Source organism: Amphiura filiformis, chromosome 4 (genome assembly GCF_039555335.1).
Source record: "Amphiura filiformis chromosome 4, Afil_fr2py, whole genome shotgun sequence".
Lineage (NCBI taxonomy): Eukaryota > Metazoa > Echinodermata > Ophiuroidea > Amphilepidida > Amphiuridae > Amphiura > Amphiura filiformis.
In genome coordinates this window covers 12,479,696-12,498,009 of record NC_092631.1, presented here as the reverse complement: position 1 = coordinate 12,498,009, position 18,314 = coordinate 12,479,696, and the positions used below count along the sequence as shown (strand labels likewise).

The 18,314-nt window shown below is 37.2% G+C and overlaps 2 protein-coding genes across 2 annotated transcripts in view; both read left to right on the top strand.

The window, feature by feature from the left end:
• Positions 1-18,314, top strand: part of LOC140149972 (uncharacterized) — a 132,140-nt gene that overhangs the window by 1,663 nt on the left and 112,163 nt on the right. The window contains exons 2-4 of the mRNA XM_072171974.1: positions 11,935-12,248; positions 13,016-13,319; positions 14,538-14,678. The gene's annotated coding sequence lies outside the window, so the exon portion shown is untranslated. The remainder of the gene's footprint in view (positions 1-11,934; positions 12,249-13,015; positions 13,320-14,537; positions 14,679-18,314) is intronic.
• On the top strand, positions 12,162-14,735 carry LOC140149973 (insulin receptor substrate 1-B-like). The gene is made up of 3 exons (XM_072171975.1): positions 12,162-12,248; positions 13,016-13,342; positions 14,538-14,735. The coding sequence occupies exons 1-3, from the start codon at positions 12,162-12,164 to the stop codon at positions 14,733-14,735; spliced, it is 612 nt and encodes a 203-aa protein (XP_072028076.1).

The following is an 18,314-nucleotide window of genomic DNA, read 5'->3' as shown; positions in this document are numbered from 1 at the left end:
ACTAGTTGTGTAATTTGTAGAGGAGGATGATAGGATCGAGGCTCTTGTTATTTGATGGTTCTCTGAGAACTATAAAGTACTTAATGTCTACGATACCTATGATCTTGAATTAAGTACTTTTATGTATAAACATTTTACAAATCAACTTCCAGAAGCATTTCAAAAGTATTTTGTAAGGCAGAGTACTCTGCACAAGTACCACACGAGAAATAATGAAGATTACCAGGTTCCTAAATCTAAAACGAATTTCGCTCATAAAACCTTAAAAACAGCGGGCCCAATTAAGTGGAATTCACTTGAGAAACATATAAAGAATATCAAGACGATCAAGCATTTCAAAACCAAAGTGAAAGATAATATTATTCTTAATTACATTTAGTATTTTATCTAATTTCCTTTGTACGGCTTAAAGTAATTTAATTGTGTATCGTATTATCTGTAATATAGTTAATGTAGTATTGAATTTATCACGGTAATTTTTTTTTGCATATTCTTGATCACAAAACAGGCTTTTTTTGTTGGTTTTTTGGTTAGGGTAAATGAGGGGGGTGGGTTGTGTATTGACATTTTGCGGTATATTTTGTTGCTGTTGTTATTTTGAAACTTTTTGTTGTTGTTAGGACAGGGGGTTCTTAATACAGGCCATCCGGCCTTCCGAGAACCTCCCCATTCAATGTATATGTTTAATTGTTGTGCTGTTATATTTTATATTTGAATGAAATAAAGATGAATGAATGAATGATGATTAAAACAAAGCCTCTAAATTGAAATGCTTATTGGACAGAAGCAAATCTAAACTATTGATAATATTATTAACTTTTGAAACATTTAAAAAAGAAAGTTTTCCTTATAATAAAGAAAATACCATTGAACATTTCAGACTCCCTCAATTACAATGCCATGCGAAAGGAAGCGGGCGGGGACGATCAATTGGTTTTTTTAAATCATCATGCAGCTTCCTATTTTACTTATTCATAAATTCAACCCCCCGGTCAACATGACCAAGATATGATTCCGATGACTTTATGTAGGCCCTACATGGCATATATAAAACCATAAAACTAATTTTGAGTATGCCTATTATTAAGCCTATGATAAAGTGATGATGTTGAGGGGAATATCGCCAAGATTTGTCGCAATACATAAATTGCCGATGATGTGCCGGCGCGAGCACCTCCCATGGGTATTATTATTATAGGCCTATGTATTTTTTTCCGTAGGATCTACCTTAAAAAATATTCAAGAGATGATTATTTTTTCCAAAACCTGACAATTGGTATAAAAAAGGCTTTTTCTTCCATAAGTTAACTTTCAAAAGTGCTTATTTTCATACCCCAAACAATGCAAAGTAGGCCTAGGCCCTTTTATTTTGCAAATTTATTCCCCTATAGGCCTACCATGTGTTATACGGGAGACTTGCCAATATTATTTGAGCCGTTGGCACTGGGGCAGTAGCTGAATGACAGATGAAGAAGTTGGTTCAGAAGAACATGACATGCAAGCTGTTCTTCTACATGGCATATATATAAAACCATAAAACTAATTTTGAGTATGCCTATTATTAAGCCTATGATAAAGTGACGATGTTGAGGGGAATATCGCCAAGATTTGTCGCAATACATAAATTGCCGATGATGTGCCGGCGCGAGCACCTCCCATGAGTATTATTATTATAGGCCTATGTATTTTTTTCCGTAGGACCTACCTTAAAAAATATTCAAGAGATGATTATTTTTTCCAAAACCTGACAATTGGTATAAAAAGGCTTTTTCTTCCATAAGTTAACTTTCAAAAGTGCTTATTTTCATACCCCAAACAATGCAAAGTAGGCCTAGGCCCTTTTATTTTGCAAATTTATTCCCCTATAGGCCTACCATGTGTTATACGGGAGACTTGCCAATATTATTTGAGCCGTTGGCACTGGGGCAGTAGCTGAACGACAGATGAAGAAGTTGGTTCAGAAGAACATGACATGCAAGCTGTTCTTCTACATGGCATATATAAAACCATAAAACTAATTTTGAGTATGCCTATTATTAAGCCTATGATAAAGTGACGATGTTGAGGGAATATCGCCAAGATTTGTCATAATACATAAATTGCCGATGATGTGCCGGCGCGAGCACCTCCCATGGGTATTATTATTATAGGCCTATGTATTTTTTTCCGTAGGACCTACCTTAAAAAATATTCAAGAGATGATTATTTTTTCCAAAACCTGACAATTGGTATAAAAAAGGCTTTTTCTTCCATAAGTTAACTTTCAAAAGTGCTTATTTTCATACCCCAAACAATGCAAAGTAGGCCTAGGCCCTTTTATTTTGCAAATTTATTCCCCTATAGGCCTACCATGTGTTATACGGAGACTTGCCAATATTATTTGAGCCGCTGGCACTGGGGCAGTAGCTGAACGACAGATGAAGAAGTTGGTTCAGAAGAACATGACATGCAAGCTGTTCTTAAAATAAATTACGAGGAGCGCCTACAAACATACATAGGTCTTCAAAAAGCCTATTATGCTACAAACATCAAATGGGAAATATTATAGGCCTACACTTATTTTAATCCATGGATGGTTAGGACCGGGTAGGCCTAGGCTATGCGAAATTGATGTCAGTCATTTCTAAAAACGAAATATTCAGCCAGCGCGCTGTATTTTACAAGATTTACCCAATCAACATAAACTTTGTAACTGTAGGCCTACCTTTGATAAAACGCTCGGACACTTTGCACTTTCAAGTATCAGTGGGAGTTGAGATTGGATTAGGCCTATAAGCATTTCCATAACGTAAACTAAAGGCTGACAGTAAATATTGTTCATATGATTGTTAGGAGTGGCCTTTATATGTTCCTCTCGTGGTTCTTTATCTTCAAATTTGTTTCTCATTTTCATATATGCTTTTTCGGCTTTTATATAATAACGCCTTTTCCCAGATCTCGGAGGGTTAAAAGCGCTGTAATTTCGCTGCCATGGTAGGCCTACAATCAGATCGCATCATCTAGGCTGGATGCTGCCGAACCTGTCGCAAATCTAGCCGCACTTCGATTGTAACATCCACCAATTATCTTTTCAGCTCCCCAAATTTCATTGGGTGAAGGAAGTTTTGATAACCAAACAACTAATCACCGATTTTTGAGAAGCAGGAGGAAACTGGAGATCCCGAAGAAAACCTGCGGGATCGAGATAAACCAAGTTCACATGAGTCTTTGGGCGCGCCAGGGGCTTGAAGTTGAACCGGGACCTCAGTAGTGGTGCAAGGCGAGTAAACAACCGCACCAACTCGCTCTCCAGAGCCTGACTTTTGTTTTGAACCTGGTCCCATAAGTGTGTCTCTACACGGAGCGATTTTTTTAAATAGATTTTTCAATTATTTTAGACTTTGGAATGATTGATGAATTTTTCATACATAGGCCTATAAATAAGTTTATTAGAGAACAAGGGCCACTTCCAAGTCTTTTTGTGGTAGGGCCTACTCTAGGGGGTTTATCCTCAGAATCTCACATTTGAAAAAAAAAGTGCGTCATCGTTTCCTCGAGCACTGTTGGAAAAGACCGAAAACTGCAGACAATGCTGATTTTACACTGAAAAAAACACCTCCCTCATTAATTCATGAAAATCCTCTGGACGAGAACCAAAATATTAATTTCATACGGCCTAACCTAGACTGCACGCCGGGAGGTAGGCTAATTAGGCCTAAAGAAATTAAACCGCATGTCATGGGCTAACCCGAAACATCATTGCCTTCTCTTTCCTATCCTCACCATCACCAGGTATTTCAGAGGAAATATAAGTAAAGAGTTGATATATCAGAATGTCTCAGTCAAAACAAATGATACTCTCTTGCAAACACCGAGCAGCTAGCACTGACAGCTTTGACTTTGTCAATATGAAGGCCTAGGCCTAACTTACTTATGTTTCCCCGTTGTTGGCCAATTTTGTAGGCCTAGCTAGAATTTATATATAGGCCTATCATAGAAGTCATTGTAGCTTTGTAATTTATATTATAATATCCTTTTTAATAAAAAATTATACTTGTATCGAGATAAACCAAGTTCACATGAGTCTTTGGGCCGCGCGCCAGGGGCTTGAAGTTGAACCCGGGACCTCAGTAGTGGTGCAAGGCGAGTAAACAACCGCACCAACTCGCTCTCCAGAGCCTGACTTTTGTTTTGAACCTGGTCCCATAAGTGTGTCTCTACACGGAGCGATTTTTTAAAATAGATTTTTCCAATTATTTTAGACTTTGGAATGATTGATGAATTTTTCATACATAGGCCTATAAATAAGTTTATTAGAGAACAAGGGCCACTTCCAAGTCTTTTTGTGGTAGGGCCTACTCTAGGGGGTTTATCCTCAGAATCTCACATTTGAAAAAAAAAGGCCATCGTTTCCTCGAGCACTGTTGGAAAAGACCGAAAACTGCAGACAATGCTGATTTTACACTGAAAAAAAACACCCTCCCTCATTAATTCATGAAAATCCTCTGGACGAGAACCAAAATATTAATTTCATACGGCCTAACCTAGACTGCACGCTCGGGAGGTAGGCTAATTAGGCCTAAAGAAATTAAACCGCATGTCATGGGCTAACCCGAAACATCATTGCCTTCTCTTTCCTATCCTCACCATCACCAGGTATTTCAGAGGAAATATAAGTAAAGAGTTGATATATCAGAATGTCTCAGTCAAAACAAATGATACTCTCTTGCAAACACCGAGCAGCTAGCACTGACAGCTTTGACTTTGTCAATATGAAGGCCTAGGCCTAACTACTTATGTTTCCCGTTGTTGGCCAATTTTGTAGGCCTAGCTAGAATTTATATATAGGCCTATCATAGAAGTCATTGTAGCTTTGTAATTTATATTATAATATCCTTTTTAATAAAAAATTATACTTGTTAGGCCTAAAAGGCACATAAAAGTTCATTGCTGTAAACACGTTAATGCGTTGGTTTGGACCAAGTCTGGACTATGCAGTGTTGCCATGCAGCGGAAAGGATAACCACTTTGACGTCACAGGGGTTGCCACGTGTCTCCGCACATATGAATTGGGCGGAACGGCACGACATTGGGCGCTTTGTCTTTATTTGCTGATTTGGGGGGTAAAATAAAGGAAAATTGCGTTTATCATTTTAGAAATGGATTCTATATGTTATTAGCTTTATTTTGATGCCAAATGTGTTTTTCTTTCAATGGTCCCTTTAAAGAAGGATCCAGCAGCCTTCCCAACACTCGATGCCTTCAAGACGGCATTGAGGGACGGCTCCATCTAGATAGCAGACAGCATCAAATTTTTAATCAGCACTTTACTGTACATATTTTGCACCTGTGATCTCTTGTCTGCGTCATATGTCTGCGCACCCACCACTCTGCAGTGAGTAATCTTCTTTTCAAGAAGCCTTCACTACAACTGGAAGAAGAAGAAGAAGAAGATCTCGGATCCACAGCACAAATCAGATGGGGATAAGTTAGAAAGAATCCAAAAAAGACCTGCCAGGTTTACTGTTGGCGATTACAGCAGATACAAATTCATACAGTCAACCCAGGACCAGGCAATCGGGGGCCTTATCTTACAACATAATCACCACAAACAAAGACTGTTATAGGCACTCGCTATATCCAAAGACTTTTCGCGAATGGAACCAACTCGACCAGAACCTACGCACCGCACCTGACGTCAAGACCTTCAACAAGACCAATCTAGAAACCATCAACATCAAGACGCTGACTTCAAAGGCCCACTTTAATATTTAACCGCGACTTGGCACATGACCCCCCAACGTATGCGACAACCAGAGATGGTGACCGCGACCGCGATTTCGCAGGCCGCGAAGTAATTTGAGCTGAAATTTTACGACTTGTTTATTGGAAGTGAATTGTCAATGAAAAAAAAAATTAATAAGGTTGTACGTCATGAATTGGGGTATTGGAAAAGGTGGAGGCGTTACATTTTTTCATTTTATTCAGGACGTTTTGTCCTAGATCTCAAGAATGGAGAGGGGTACTGAACTAGTTTTGGTCTCATTTTGTTGCTTATTTATCTAGCCCAAATTGTGGAAAGAAAGAACTTCACGCTTTATTTACTTCTTGAGATATTGCAATTCAAACGATGTGAAGTCAGGGGTGGAGGATCCTACGGTTGAGGATCCTACGGTTGAGGCATGTGTTAACCCTAACCCAACTAGGACTCACTAAACCTCACTATTAAAACTGCCCTGCGTGCACGGATTCCACGGGACTTGATGACGCAATCAGACAAAGTCATATATACCCAGGGAATCGTTGGCCGGGCCAACGTCACCTGTGTAGCTACATGCTGGGGATCTTCTGCGTGGCATGCGAGGGGTCCCAGGCTCGAATCCCGGGGTGCCAAGTGACTTTCTTCTTCATCTTCTCTCCTTTTTCGCTCCTTCTTTCCCTTCCGATAGCACAAAAACCACGGGTAGGGTTAGGGTTAAGCTATATGCATGTTTTTCCTATACCTTCTTAACCCTAACCCAACTAGGACTCACTAAAGCTCACTATTAAAACCGCCCTGCGTGCACGGATTCCACGGGACTTGATGACGCAATCAGACAAAGTCATATATACCCAGGGAATCGCTGGTCGGGCCAACGCCACCTGTGTAGCTACATGCTGGGGATCTTCTGCGTGGCATGCGAGGGGTCCCAGGCTCGAATCCCGGGTGCCAAGTGACTTTCTTCTTCATCTTCTCTCCTTTTTCGTTCCTTCTTTCCCTTCCGATAGCACAAAAACCACGCATAGGGTTAGGGTTAAAGTATAGGGAATGTTAATTTTTAGCGCCTCACAAATATATTTTTTACTGTAACTTCATAACCCAGCAAGGTATTGAGATGGATTATGTACCATTGTTTTGGTATTTATGTCTAGTTTGAAATGTGACCAGTTTTACTCCAAGCTAAGTTTAAATTAATTTGTTGCAAGTGTGTTGTATTCTGTGTCATGGATTCTAGGCTTTTCCTAGATACGTTACTGTGTTAAAAGTATTCATTTATGCTTCAAAATGTTCCAAATGTCATATTTCTTGAAGGAGTTACCCTACTGCTGTAAAAGTTTACATTTTTTGGATGGAAATTTGATGAGGAATTCAAATATGCCATTGGTTTTTGTGTAGGTCATGAAGGAAAAAAAGTTTTGATTGATTATGTAATAAAAATCATAAAAATTATGTACGACTTTTGAACACCCTGTATCTCAGTTGGGCAACATAACTCATCATTACAAGTTTGCTGTTTTTGGCAGCCTACAATGTTATTAGCACCTTTAAATTAATAGGGTTTTAGCAGAACAGGTATTTATGTTAGTAAATAAGAGAGGAACAAAATTTTATACTTTTTGAACCAAAATTTAACTTTTCCACCCTAATGACCCTATATGACATTTGTGGCACCCTGTATATTGACCAATTGTTTGCTGTGTATTCCTGGTACCCTAAGCTATCCAGTGATATAGTTTTATAGGGTTTTGAAGAACAGTTTATGAATTAGATGAGTCGAAGTACAAAAACATGAAAATTTTTCAATTTTCTAACTAGTATGTAACGCATTTGGTCCCCAATTCATGGCGCACGACCATAATCTAGTTCAATTGCTCCTGTAGAAAAGAGGGATTTATGACTATACTAACACTATTTCCATGGCGTCGCCCACAGAAATCGAGTGGAAAATAACATTTTCGTGGTACATGTAATGCTAGTTCCAGTAACTGTAACTCAGTACGGTAATCTTTATTTAACATTATGACATTATCTGATTACTGATTCAGGTCCGTACATGTCATTATGTTAAATTTTTAAGACTGAAGTCTTGCTGGCAGGACTACATGTAATGCAACAAAGATTACACCCGTTAAGTGCATCATTAATAATATGCTTTTGAGAAAACGCAGTATCTCGCATTTCTCGCTGTGAATCTCGCTTTTTAGTACTTTTCTCGCTTTTAAAAGATTCATTTCTACCACAAAAATCTATTTCTGTGGCACATGGTTGCAGAATTCGACAACCATTGTCCATTGCAACTAAAAATTTAAGTTTGACCTGATTTTCCAGTCTGAATTTACAAAAACAGTTCATTTTCCAGCACATCCCAAGCAACAACACAAGTTAAAATATTCTGTATTTACTACTCAAACCTTTTAAAAGCTGATTTATACAATATTTGTGTATTTTTGATGACAGTCCGGTCGCCTATTTGTTTAGGTTATGGAGTCAAAACAGGGAAGAAATACTGCCCTCAATTTTTTAGCGGGTCGGAAGTTTTTTTTGTTGCCAATTTTGGCATATTTTGGCGCTTAAATCACACTTTTTCTCGCATTTTGAAGCTGCCATCTCGCATTTTTGGTTTTTCTCTAAGCCTAATCATCAAGCAAGAATCTGGTGAAATTCTACCATAATTTACAATGAAATGGATGGAAGTTTGAGTCATAGGTTTTGTCCATGCAATTTAGCGATCCCCACTGCATGACTGATGGAAGTTTTTTAAAAGCCTACTCATCACACGATATGACATGGAAATGGAAATGTTTGCATTTTTTTGTCAATTTTTCACGGAAATATTGTAGGGGGAGGGCGTTTATTAGAGGGGGAGCGTTTATTACAAACAATACGGTATGTTGTCTATCTATACATTGTACTTCACTTGACCCAAATTTATTTTTGTGATGAGAGAATTGCACATGGAATTTTAGAGGGATTTTGAGCAGTTCCACATAGAAAAGCTGTTCTATCATGAGACAATGCTGTTTTGTTTTTTAATTGATGCATTAAATGTTGGCTGGATGTTTTTGATGAAAGTCAATCTTTGACAAGATGTAACTTTGCTACGGAAAGTGCTGCTGACAAAACAGCAGTCAGTTTTGGCTTTCTTTACTCAAGGGCTTTAAATTTGTATAAGATAATGCAGTTTGATGGCAAATTTGAATTCACCTTTTATACATATAAAGTGTAGACTATTTTGAGCTGCGTTTGGTAGGAGTCATGTTTTGAATATATATGAGTGAGCGTTTTCACGCACACACGTATTAGGCCTGATCTGCCCTGGATCAGCCCCATAGTAAGCTAATTGAGAATTTGAGATCAGACAACTTTGATGAGATATACTTGTAAGTTAGTGTTTGATATATTATCCACCAACTCCAGCAAATTGGACAATAAAGTATTTATTACTGGTCAGTGGCCCCCATTTAATCAGAATATCAAATGAAATTTAGTTGAGGGCAAAAATTAACAAAGTTAGGGGCAAATGCATGTCACCAGACTTTTCTCAAATTCTGCAGTGATTGAAAAAAAAAACCGACCCAAGATTTCCAATTTTTGGGTCGGTCGGTTAAGGACAACCAAACATATTTTTTTTTAGCCTAATGAATAATTTTTCACACAAAGATCCATTTGACTCAAAAGCAATTACGTACATGTACATCTGCATGATAACTTGTCAAGGACTAATTATTGCTTCAGAAGTCTACAACCATGGCCAAAATGTGTTGGGACACTTATGGAAAACGTACACTATAGTATGACCTTATTTCCGTTATTATTAACGTGATAAAGTGGAGGTTTCTTTGGTGTCAAGCCTAAACACTTTCCTAACACCCCAACCCTCCCCTTCCCCACCAATCAATGTTGGGTGCCACAAGGCTCGTGTGACCAAAAAAGTCGAATTCAACATTGATCGGGGGAGTGGGGGGCTTATTTACATTACCCTATCAAACCGTCCCAACACTTATGGCCAGCATTGTCTCTAAGGTACACAAAATCTAATTTTAAAATGTGTGTTTTGGCCCATATCTCCTCAACCATAGCTTGGATTTTCATCAAATTTTACATGAAAACGGAGAAACTATTTATCTTTTCACTTATATAAAAATTATTGCATTTTCCTCATGTGATTTAGGGATACGGTCACGCTTTTATACGCAATATCATGTATTTTACAGTGCGTTCTGAACATTATTAGCCTATGCCAACTACGTATTTTGCGTAAAATGACGTTTTATTTTGAAAGAGTAGTGATTTAATCACCAGAAATACATGATATTTGTTGACAGGAATTGATTGAAGTCTTTTAAAAGAGTGATTTTGGGAAAAAAATACTTAAAATTAAAAAAAAAAAGCTAATTTTTAGAAGAAAAAAACAAAACTTTAATCATTTTCATCGTTTGCATCAAAAACGTATGTGGTATTTGCAACGAGTATATCGTGTAAATATAATCATAGTCGGCAGGAGTAGGCTTAAATTACATTTTATGACTGAAATTTATTAAAGCGCTTCAAAGAAACTTATAGTAAGTATAGAAAGTAAAATATAGGTAGACATACAGAAAAAAAGAAGAATAGGACATTGGCAAAAATTAATAGAGCGACAAATATAATATGATGAAGGATAGTTTTTGTAAAATGATAACGGACAAAAAGAAAAGCCTTTAAAAGTAAAGAATCTAAATAATATTAGGGGCTTTTTCTTGTACCAACGTATGGCGCTCGCAGTATCCATTGTCCCAAAAGCTTTTAACTTCGCCCAAAACTGAAATATATGTGGATACAAATGTCATTCAACATGCATATATGATAAATATTCAGTCTAACGAATACAGTGCCAAAAAAGTACATTTTTTGACTGTTTATCGTTTCATTAAGCTGAATATTTATATACATGCATGTTTGAATAGCATTATATTACAGTTTAGCCTGTTAGTAATACAGCTCTGTGGATAAATGGATACGGGCATCTGCCATCAGGACAGTGGACACGGGTTCGAGCCCCTGAATTTATATAATATTACTTATATATTTTTTCGTTTTTTTTTTTTACAAATTATTTTACAATATCCTTCATCATATCATATTCGCTGCTCTATTAATTTTTGCCAATGTCCGCCCTTCTTTTTTTTTTCTGTATTTTGTTGCTTCATTTGTGGTAGACTGCGGTAAATTGGGAAAACAAGTGTGCATGGGTTCGATTCCTTTATTTGTTTTTTGATCACGAGATGTTGTGATAACTTTTATTTTCTTCTATAGCTGTAATGTAACATTTTAATTGGTGGAAACAATAATTTTCCATTTTAAAACCCAAGTTTTTGACAGTTAAAGTGACGAATAGTGAACTTAGACAGGGCCAAAATATCGTTTTAAGACATTTTAAGTGACCAGTCCCTAAATTTCAAATGTAGCCATCCAAAATTTTTTTGGTAAAGCCACATGATAAGATCTCTAACTGCTCCAAATTTGGTGTCAATATCATATTTACTTTTTGAGTTCTAAGCAAAAAACTGAAATTAGATGATTTTTTTCAACTTTTCAAATACAACCATGGCCAAAATGTGTTGGGACACTTATGGAAAACGTACACTATAGTATGACCTTATTTCCGTTATTATTAACGTGATAAAGTGGAGGTTTCTTTGGTGTCAAGCCTAAACACTTTCCTAACACCCCAACCCTCCCCTTCCCCACCAATCAATGTTGGGTGCCACAAGGCTCGTGTGACCAAAAAAGTCGAATTCAACATTGATCGGGGGAGTGGGGGGCTTATTTACATTACCCTATCAAACCGTCCCAACACTTATGGCCAGCATTGTAGATATTTGAATTGCTCATGAATAGTTTCACAGTCAAGGCTAGAGTCCCAAGCTACAATGTATTGTTTTCGGCAGATTACTGTTGATGTTTAAATTTGGATGAAAGTTATTTTGATCATGAGTCAAACATGTCAAATGTAAATTTGTATATTTTTAGAGCAAAGGTTAACTATTTTGCACCTGTAGTCAAAAATTTAATTCAATTTTAGCAACAAAAATTTAGAAGTTTAATTTTAGCAACCTCAACTCCCGCTCCAGCCATATTTTCTTTTCTCCCTTGTTCATTCTATCTTTAACCTTATTTACTGAATTTTTCGATTTCCTTTTTCGATATTGCAGGTACAACATGACACTGAAAGAAGACTTGACAGAAGCATTATTGTCACCACATTAATGCTGTTTGGCAGCTGATACATATATAGCGATTATCACCCGCTTCTTCAGTTCTGTCTCAAAATACCCAGGGTGCCGCAGCAATCTGCCAGATGAGGTGGCAGTTGTTGTGAAAGCCAAATAGTTACTCGGTCGACAGGAAATAAAGGCCAAGATATTTTCTGTCAATTCCAATGTCATTTGAAAAGGAGAACATCCCAAGCGGAGTTGGTGGAAATATGGCAGATGTCAAGAAATCTGGTTACCTAAAGAAACTAAAGGTAGGGAATATTTCAGCTATACCATTTCTGTGTCGCCTGAACAGTGTTGTCCAGGCGCTTATAGTACATTACAAACCACATGTGTGGCTGTAGGTTTTTCTTGTTTTGTTCTCATACATGCATCATGTTGGCTCAATTAGTGTGAAACTGATTGTTGGTTAGCAATTTGTAGGTCAAGGTCATGTGCCAAAGGTTAAATGAGGTCAAGATTACTGTAACTTAGTTTTTGGTTCAGCCCTTGGGTCATACAAACTGCTCTAGATCTATGCCTATGCAATCGTTTGGTTGTTGAGGTTGGCAAAAAGGGGCTTCCAAGAAATTTCATGTACATTTTAGGATTACTTCTCTCAATATCCAATTGGTTGATAAATAAATGGATGTCTCGGTACCAGTATTCATGACATTTCAAAAATGAAAACCTGTTGGTGAAATAAAGTAATTGAAGAAAACATTATGTCTTTATTTTGTTCTTCAACTCATCATGTGAAGAACACAAATCTTGCCACAATTCTACATTGTTGTAGTAAGAGCCATAACTACTACCCTATCCACAAGCCAACTGATCAATGAGGCCCTATTCAAAGCCTCGGCGCCTTCAAACAGTGTTAGAAATATGCCTCAAATTTGTTACGGGCCGGAACTGTAACTCTGAAAAGTTACAGTTAAAGTTACCATTATGTGAGCCCTTGAAAACTTTCCTGATCATTCACAATTTAATTGCAATAATATTTTATTTATATTATTTTGCTATGCTGCTTCCTTTACAGACAATGAGAAAGAAGTTCTTTGTGCTGCGTGGGGAAAGCAGCACCGGTCCTGCCCGTTTGGAATATTACGACAACGAGAAGAAGTTCCGTACTGGAAGTCTGACCAAACGTACAATCTACCTGCGCTCGTGCTTCAATATCAACCGTAAATCGGATGGTAAAAATAAGTGTGCATTAGCACTGTATACGCGGGATGATTGTTTTGCCATGGTAGCTGATGATGAAGAGACATTGAGTGAATGGCTGCAGGCTTTGCTGGAACAGCAGCAAGCTGGGCTAGATGGTGCACCAGTTCCTGCATTTGGTAAGTGTCTATCATCTCAATTGGTGTGTAAATAGGAATACCGTATTGTTTGTAATAAACGCCCCAGGGGGTTGCATTTTTCCAAAAGGGGGTGTTTATTGAAGGAAAAACTTTAAAATCTGGTTAAATTTCCTTATGGTGTTCCTGTAGAAAGGAGGAATTTACGGCTATTCGAATACTAGTATTATGGCGACGCCCATGGAAAATATCATTTTTGTGGTAAATACATCAAAATTATACCCGTAAGTGCATCATCAAGCAAGAATCTGATGAAATTCTACCATAATTAGGCAATGGAATCATGGAAGTGTGAGTCATAATAGGTTTTGTCTTGATGCAATTTAGCGATCGTCACTGACAAGATTGACATGACTGATGCAAGTTTTTAAGCTTACTCACACAATGTAGCATGGAAATGTTTGCATTTTTGTCAATTTTTCACAGAAAAATTGGAGGGGGGCGTTTTTATCAGAGGGGGGGGGGCGTTTATTACAAACAATACGGTAATACTCTGGGAAGATAAAAATTCATATTTCCAGAGAGGGAAAGACTTGGGAAAATTTGTGGAATTTTGTTTTTGTGAAATGCTGGGGAATCTGTAGGAAATACATCTACATGAACACACCCGAATAGATGTACGCCCTTACACTGTAGGAGTATTCATGTATGTGGGATTGCAGGTGTAGCATACATTCTGATATTTTTTAAAGCACCAATAAGATTCTTTCTGAAAAACTTCATTATAGCTTTGGGAGTTTGTCCGATTCTCTTAGGCCAGAGACATTATGTAGCAAAAGACTTTGTGCCAGCGGATCTGAATTGAAATCAGAAAGTGAATAGTTCACTTCCAACAAAAGGCATACATGTTCAGAGTATATCCTACATGTAGGTTTCAAAAAATGCCTCATGAAGGGAAGAGAGTGCCAAATGTAAAATTGAGTTACAAACATACCCACCGTGGCCAATAAATGTTCATGGCAGAGTTTATGCCTTGAAATTTGGTCAAAGTGTTTATAATGTTCTAATGTACGAAAGTGTTTCTAGAATGTAATGTACTTTGCCCCTATGTATGTATGCAATTAATCTGTTTTCACATGCTTGGAACATTTTCAATATGCCTCATAATCCACCTGAACTTGTGATCATGATGGTATGCATGAGATCATTTGTCTTTTTTAAAGACTATTATTGTTTGTTGTTATTGGTTTTTTTATGCAGAGCACGTATGGCAAGTTATGGTGGAAGCCCAAAGGTTTAGGATCCAGCAAAAATCTGAGTGGCAATTATCGTCTGTGTCTCACATCGACGACCATCAATCTTGTCAAAATGAACTGTGAGAATGAAGACTGGGAATTTTCTGTAAGTCAAATTACATCAAATGTTGGGATGTGTTGCATGTGCAATACATGTATATAAACTTCATAAAGCAGCATACCCGTGTAACTGTAAGCAAAGTGTAAATGACCAAGTTGATTATTGAATGAAAATCTTGCCCTTTTAGATCTCTCCGAGATCAGCCAGAGGATCTGAAATTTCTCCCATTTCATATCTTGACTAGAAATATCTTAGCATCACCAATTTATGCATCGCCAATATTAACACAACTTCACATCTAAGTTGCTTACATACATGTAGGCCTACACATTACTGATTATATTTCCATACACTGTAGATATCACAGTTATTTTGATAAGGCTTTAGTAACTGATTATAATTGATCAGCTTTTACCATCTTCAACTCAGAAATTGTCTGTGTCATAATGACAGATCGAAGTAAAACCCATATAGTTAAGGTTGGTCTGAACCCTGGAATTATGGAAACTTTCGGGCCTCATAACTGCTAAATTGTTGGTGTAAAGTATACAAAAGTATACATACTTAGAATGGCAAAGACTTGATAAATTCATCTGTGAGGTCAAATTTGGGCCAAAATGCCAATTTTGGCCCAAAATCCCAAAAATAACCGTTTTTGGCCCACTTCTTTTTCGTGCAACGTAACAAATTTTTAAAAACTAGATTAAAATATCTAGGATCCGTTTTTTTAATTTTTTTGAATTTTGACCAACTTCCCCAAAAATATTTGAAATTTGGGCGAAAAAAAAAAAAAGGCATTTTGGCCCAAATTGGACCTCACAGATGAACTTATCAAGTCTTTGCCATTCTAAATATGTATACTTTTATATACTTTAGACCAACAATTTAGCAGTTATGAAGCCCGAAAGTTTCCATAATTCCAGGGTTCAGACCAACCTTAAGTAATGAGAGATGAATTGTGCATGTCCTATGTTGTAAACATGTCAATCTACATACATGTGTTGAAGCAGTTTGAAAAATGTTTCCATTAATGTTAAATTTGCATTCAATGCATTACATACAAATGATTGTAAGCGAAAAAAAAATGTCAAAAGCTTGCGAAGGTGTTGATATCCGATCCAAATAGCTTGGCATTTCTGAAATACTTAGAACACATTTTGAACACTTACATGTATAGTAAAATCTTTATAAAATGCCAGATACTGACAAATCAAATAGTCAGGCCTAGATTAGGGCAGCTAACCATGAATCAGCAGGGTCAGGACCAAAATACTTGTTTTTTTAACCCTTTTTAATGTATATTTCTTTTACTTGCCACTTTCCCATTTTCTAAACACTGAATCCCCCATCCCCGGAAGGTATATCACATTATTAGGAGTTTCTGACCAAAATTGTACCCTTACATGTATACCGCCAACGGCGCCAACCAATTACCAGTCTTGTATACTACAATGGGCTGCATAATACTAAACCCTAACCCTGAACCTTAACCCTAACCCATAACCTTAACTCTATCCCTGTAACCCATAACAAACCTAACCCTAACAGGTTTGCAGGTTGCTGCCCATTGCAAAAAAAAGAAAGAAGCATCCTGGCCATATATATCATGGAATTTACCCAAGTCCTGTAGAAGTACCTGACAAGATCCCGGTTAATGTTCCCGGCCCAAATTGCCATTGTCGGGTCACCGCCGTAACCCAGTACAAGTTTCCGGCAGTGCCCAGTACAGACTTTTTTATACTTGGCAAGTCTCACAGTATGCCCTGGGCGGGGTTGCATTGACAGGCATGTTATGTATCAAATCACAGTACTACCCATCATCATCCTGTAAACCTATATAGTGTGTACCCACAAACCACTTTCTCCTTCAGAACTACTCTAGTTATCAATACAAGGGTACATGTAGTGTCATCCTAAACATCTACCAAAAAGTAATTACCCCCCCCCCTTTATTATATATGTGATAATAACTCAAAATCTATGCACCAACATTTAAAATTGAAATAGCAAAAGGAAACCCAGTTTTGTTCTGCAAATTTTGATGCCTCATTTGTCTTAATAGCCCAAAGTTTGTTGCCATGGTGACCCATTGAATAAAAAAGACCCCATTCAAAAGTTGCACCTAAACATATTGAAAATGTTGCTTTGTTACTAGAGTGTCTGGTTTTCACTGGTCGCCGCGGGTCATCCTTGACCAGTCATGTAGGGAATCGTCACTGGTCACCGCGGGTCATCCTTGACCAGTCATGTAGAGAATGTAATGGTTCACTGACTGGAGTAGCTTTTAAGGGTAGACGAGGTATTGTTGGTCGAAGCAACCTAAAAATCGATTTTCATTATCTAGATCAATATATTATTGAAAATTAACACCTTGATGTTTTGCAAAAGTTCATTCTACAAATCGTATACTTTGCAAACTTGCTTAATTTATTGTTTCAAAGTTTAGGGGCCTGAGCTTTCGATCCTAGCAGGATCTTTATCAAAGGCAAAGTGACAAGACAACACACAAACATGCATATATATAGTGACATGGACATAAAGGAAAAGGAAATTAGCAAGACAATAGAAGACATAAGTGGTTCCTGGGAAGTATAAATTGGGGCAGGAAGTGGGATGTCATGAATGGAGATGAGAGGGATAAGGAAATGAATGAAGACAATGGGCTGAATAGAAAAATGAAAATGTGTGGTAAAAATAAAAACTACAAAAACATAATACATGATGATGGAAGTAAAAGGGAAATAAAAACTAAAATAATAAAGTGGATGGAAAATATAAATAACAAAATAGGAAGAAAAAAAATTGGGGGTTGGGGGGGGTTGGGTGGGGTGGTTGGAATAATATGATAATGAAAACCAAGTTAATCGTTTCCCTCTTGGATGTTGAGACCATGTGGCTGGATGGTACGTAGGCGCTTCATCCAGAATTTCTCCCTGCTGGCACGGACGGTGTCAGGACGGTTACCTAAAGACTCAATCCCCTGATTTTTTAACGTTAATTTATTGTTGTTAATGAGTTATGTACGTTTTACAAAAGTGTTGTTGTTTCAGTCCTCTTTACAACGTAACTCAAGAACCGCAGCACCTATAAAAGTATATCTGTGATATTTTAATTCTTCTACACGCTCACTATGAATTGAGCAATGCAGTTTTTGCCAAAGCTCACTACCATTCGTAAGATGCTGTGAACTACCAAATCACAACAGTTTAAAATAATTAATAACCTTGAGTGTGCAACTTTTGAAAATGCATCTTTTTCATTCAAGCATCTTTTTCATTCAAGCAGTCACCGTGCTTTAATGAGGTATCAAAATTTGCAGAATTAACCTGGCTTTGTTTTTGCAATTTCAGTTTTTAAATTTGAATCATAGATTTTAGAGTTTTATATCGTAATAAGGGGGGGGGGAGGTAATTACTTTTTGGCAGGCATTTATATGGCTTTAAACACCAGTCAAATAATGTATTAAAATACATTTATTTATCTGACACTTGAATTTTCTCTCTTGTCATCTGCCTTTTTCAAAACAATATTATTTATTAGGTGATTAAATTATATCTCATGAGAAATGATAGTTGTACTTGAGTACACTGCACTTAGCATATTATCAAAACAAGGTCCAAGTCTTTTTTTTTTTTTTACAAAGCAGTGAATAATTCACTCTGTTTTCATTATGTGAAGATT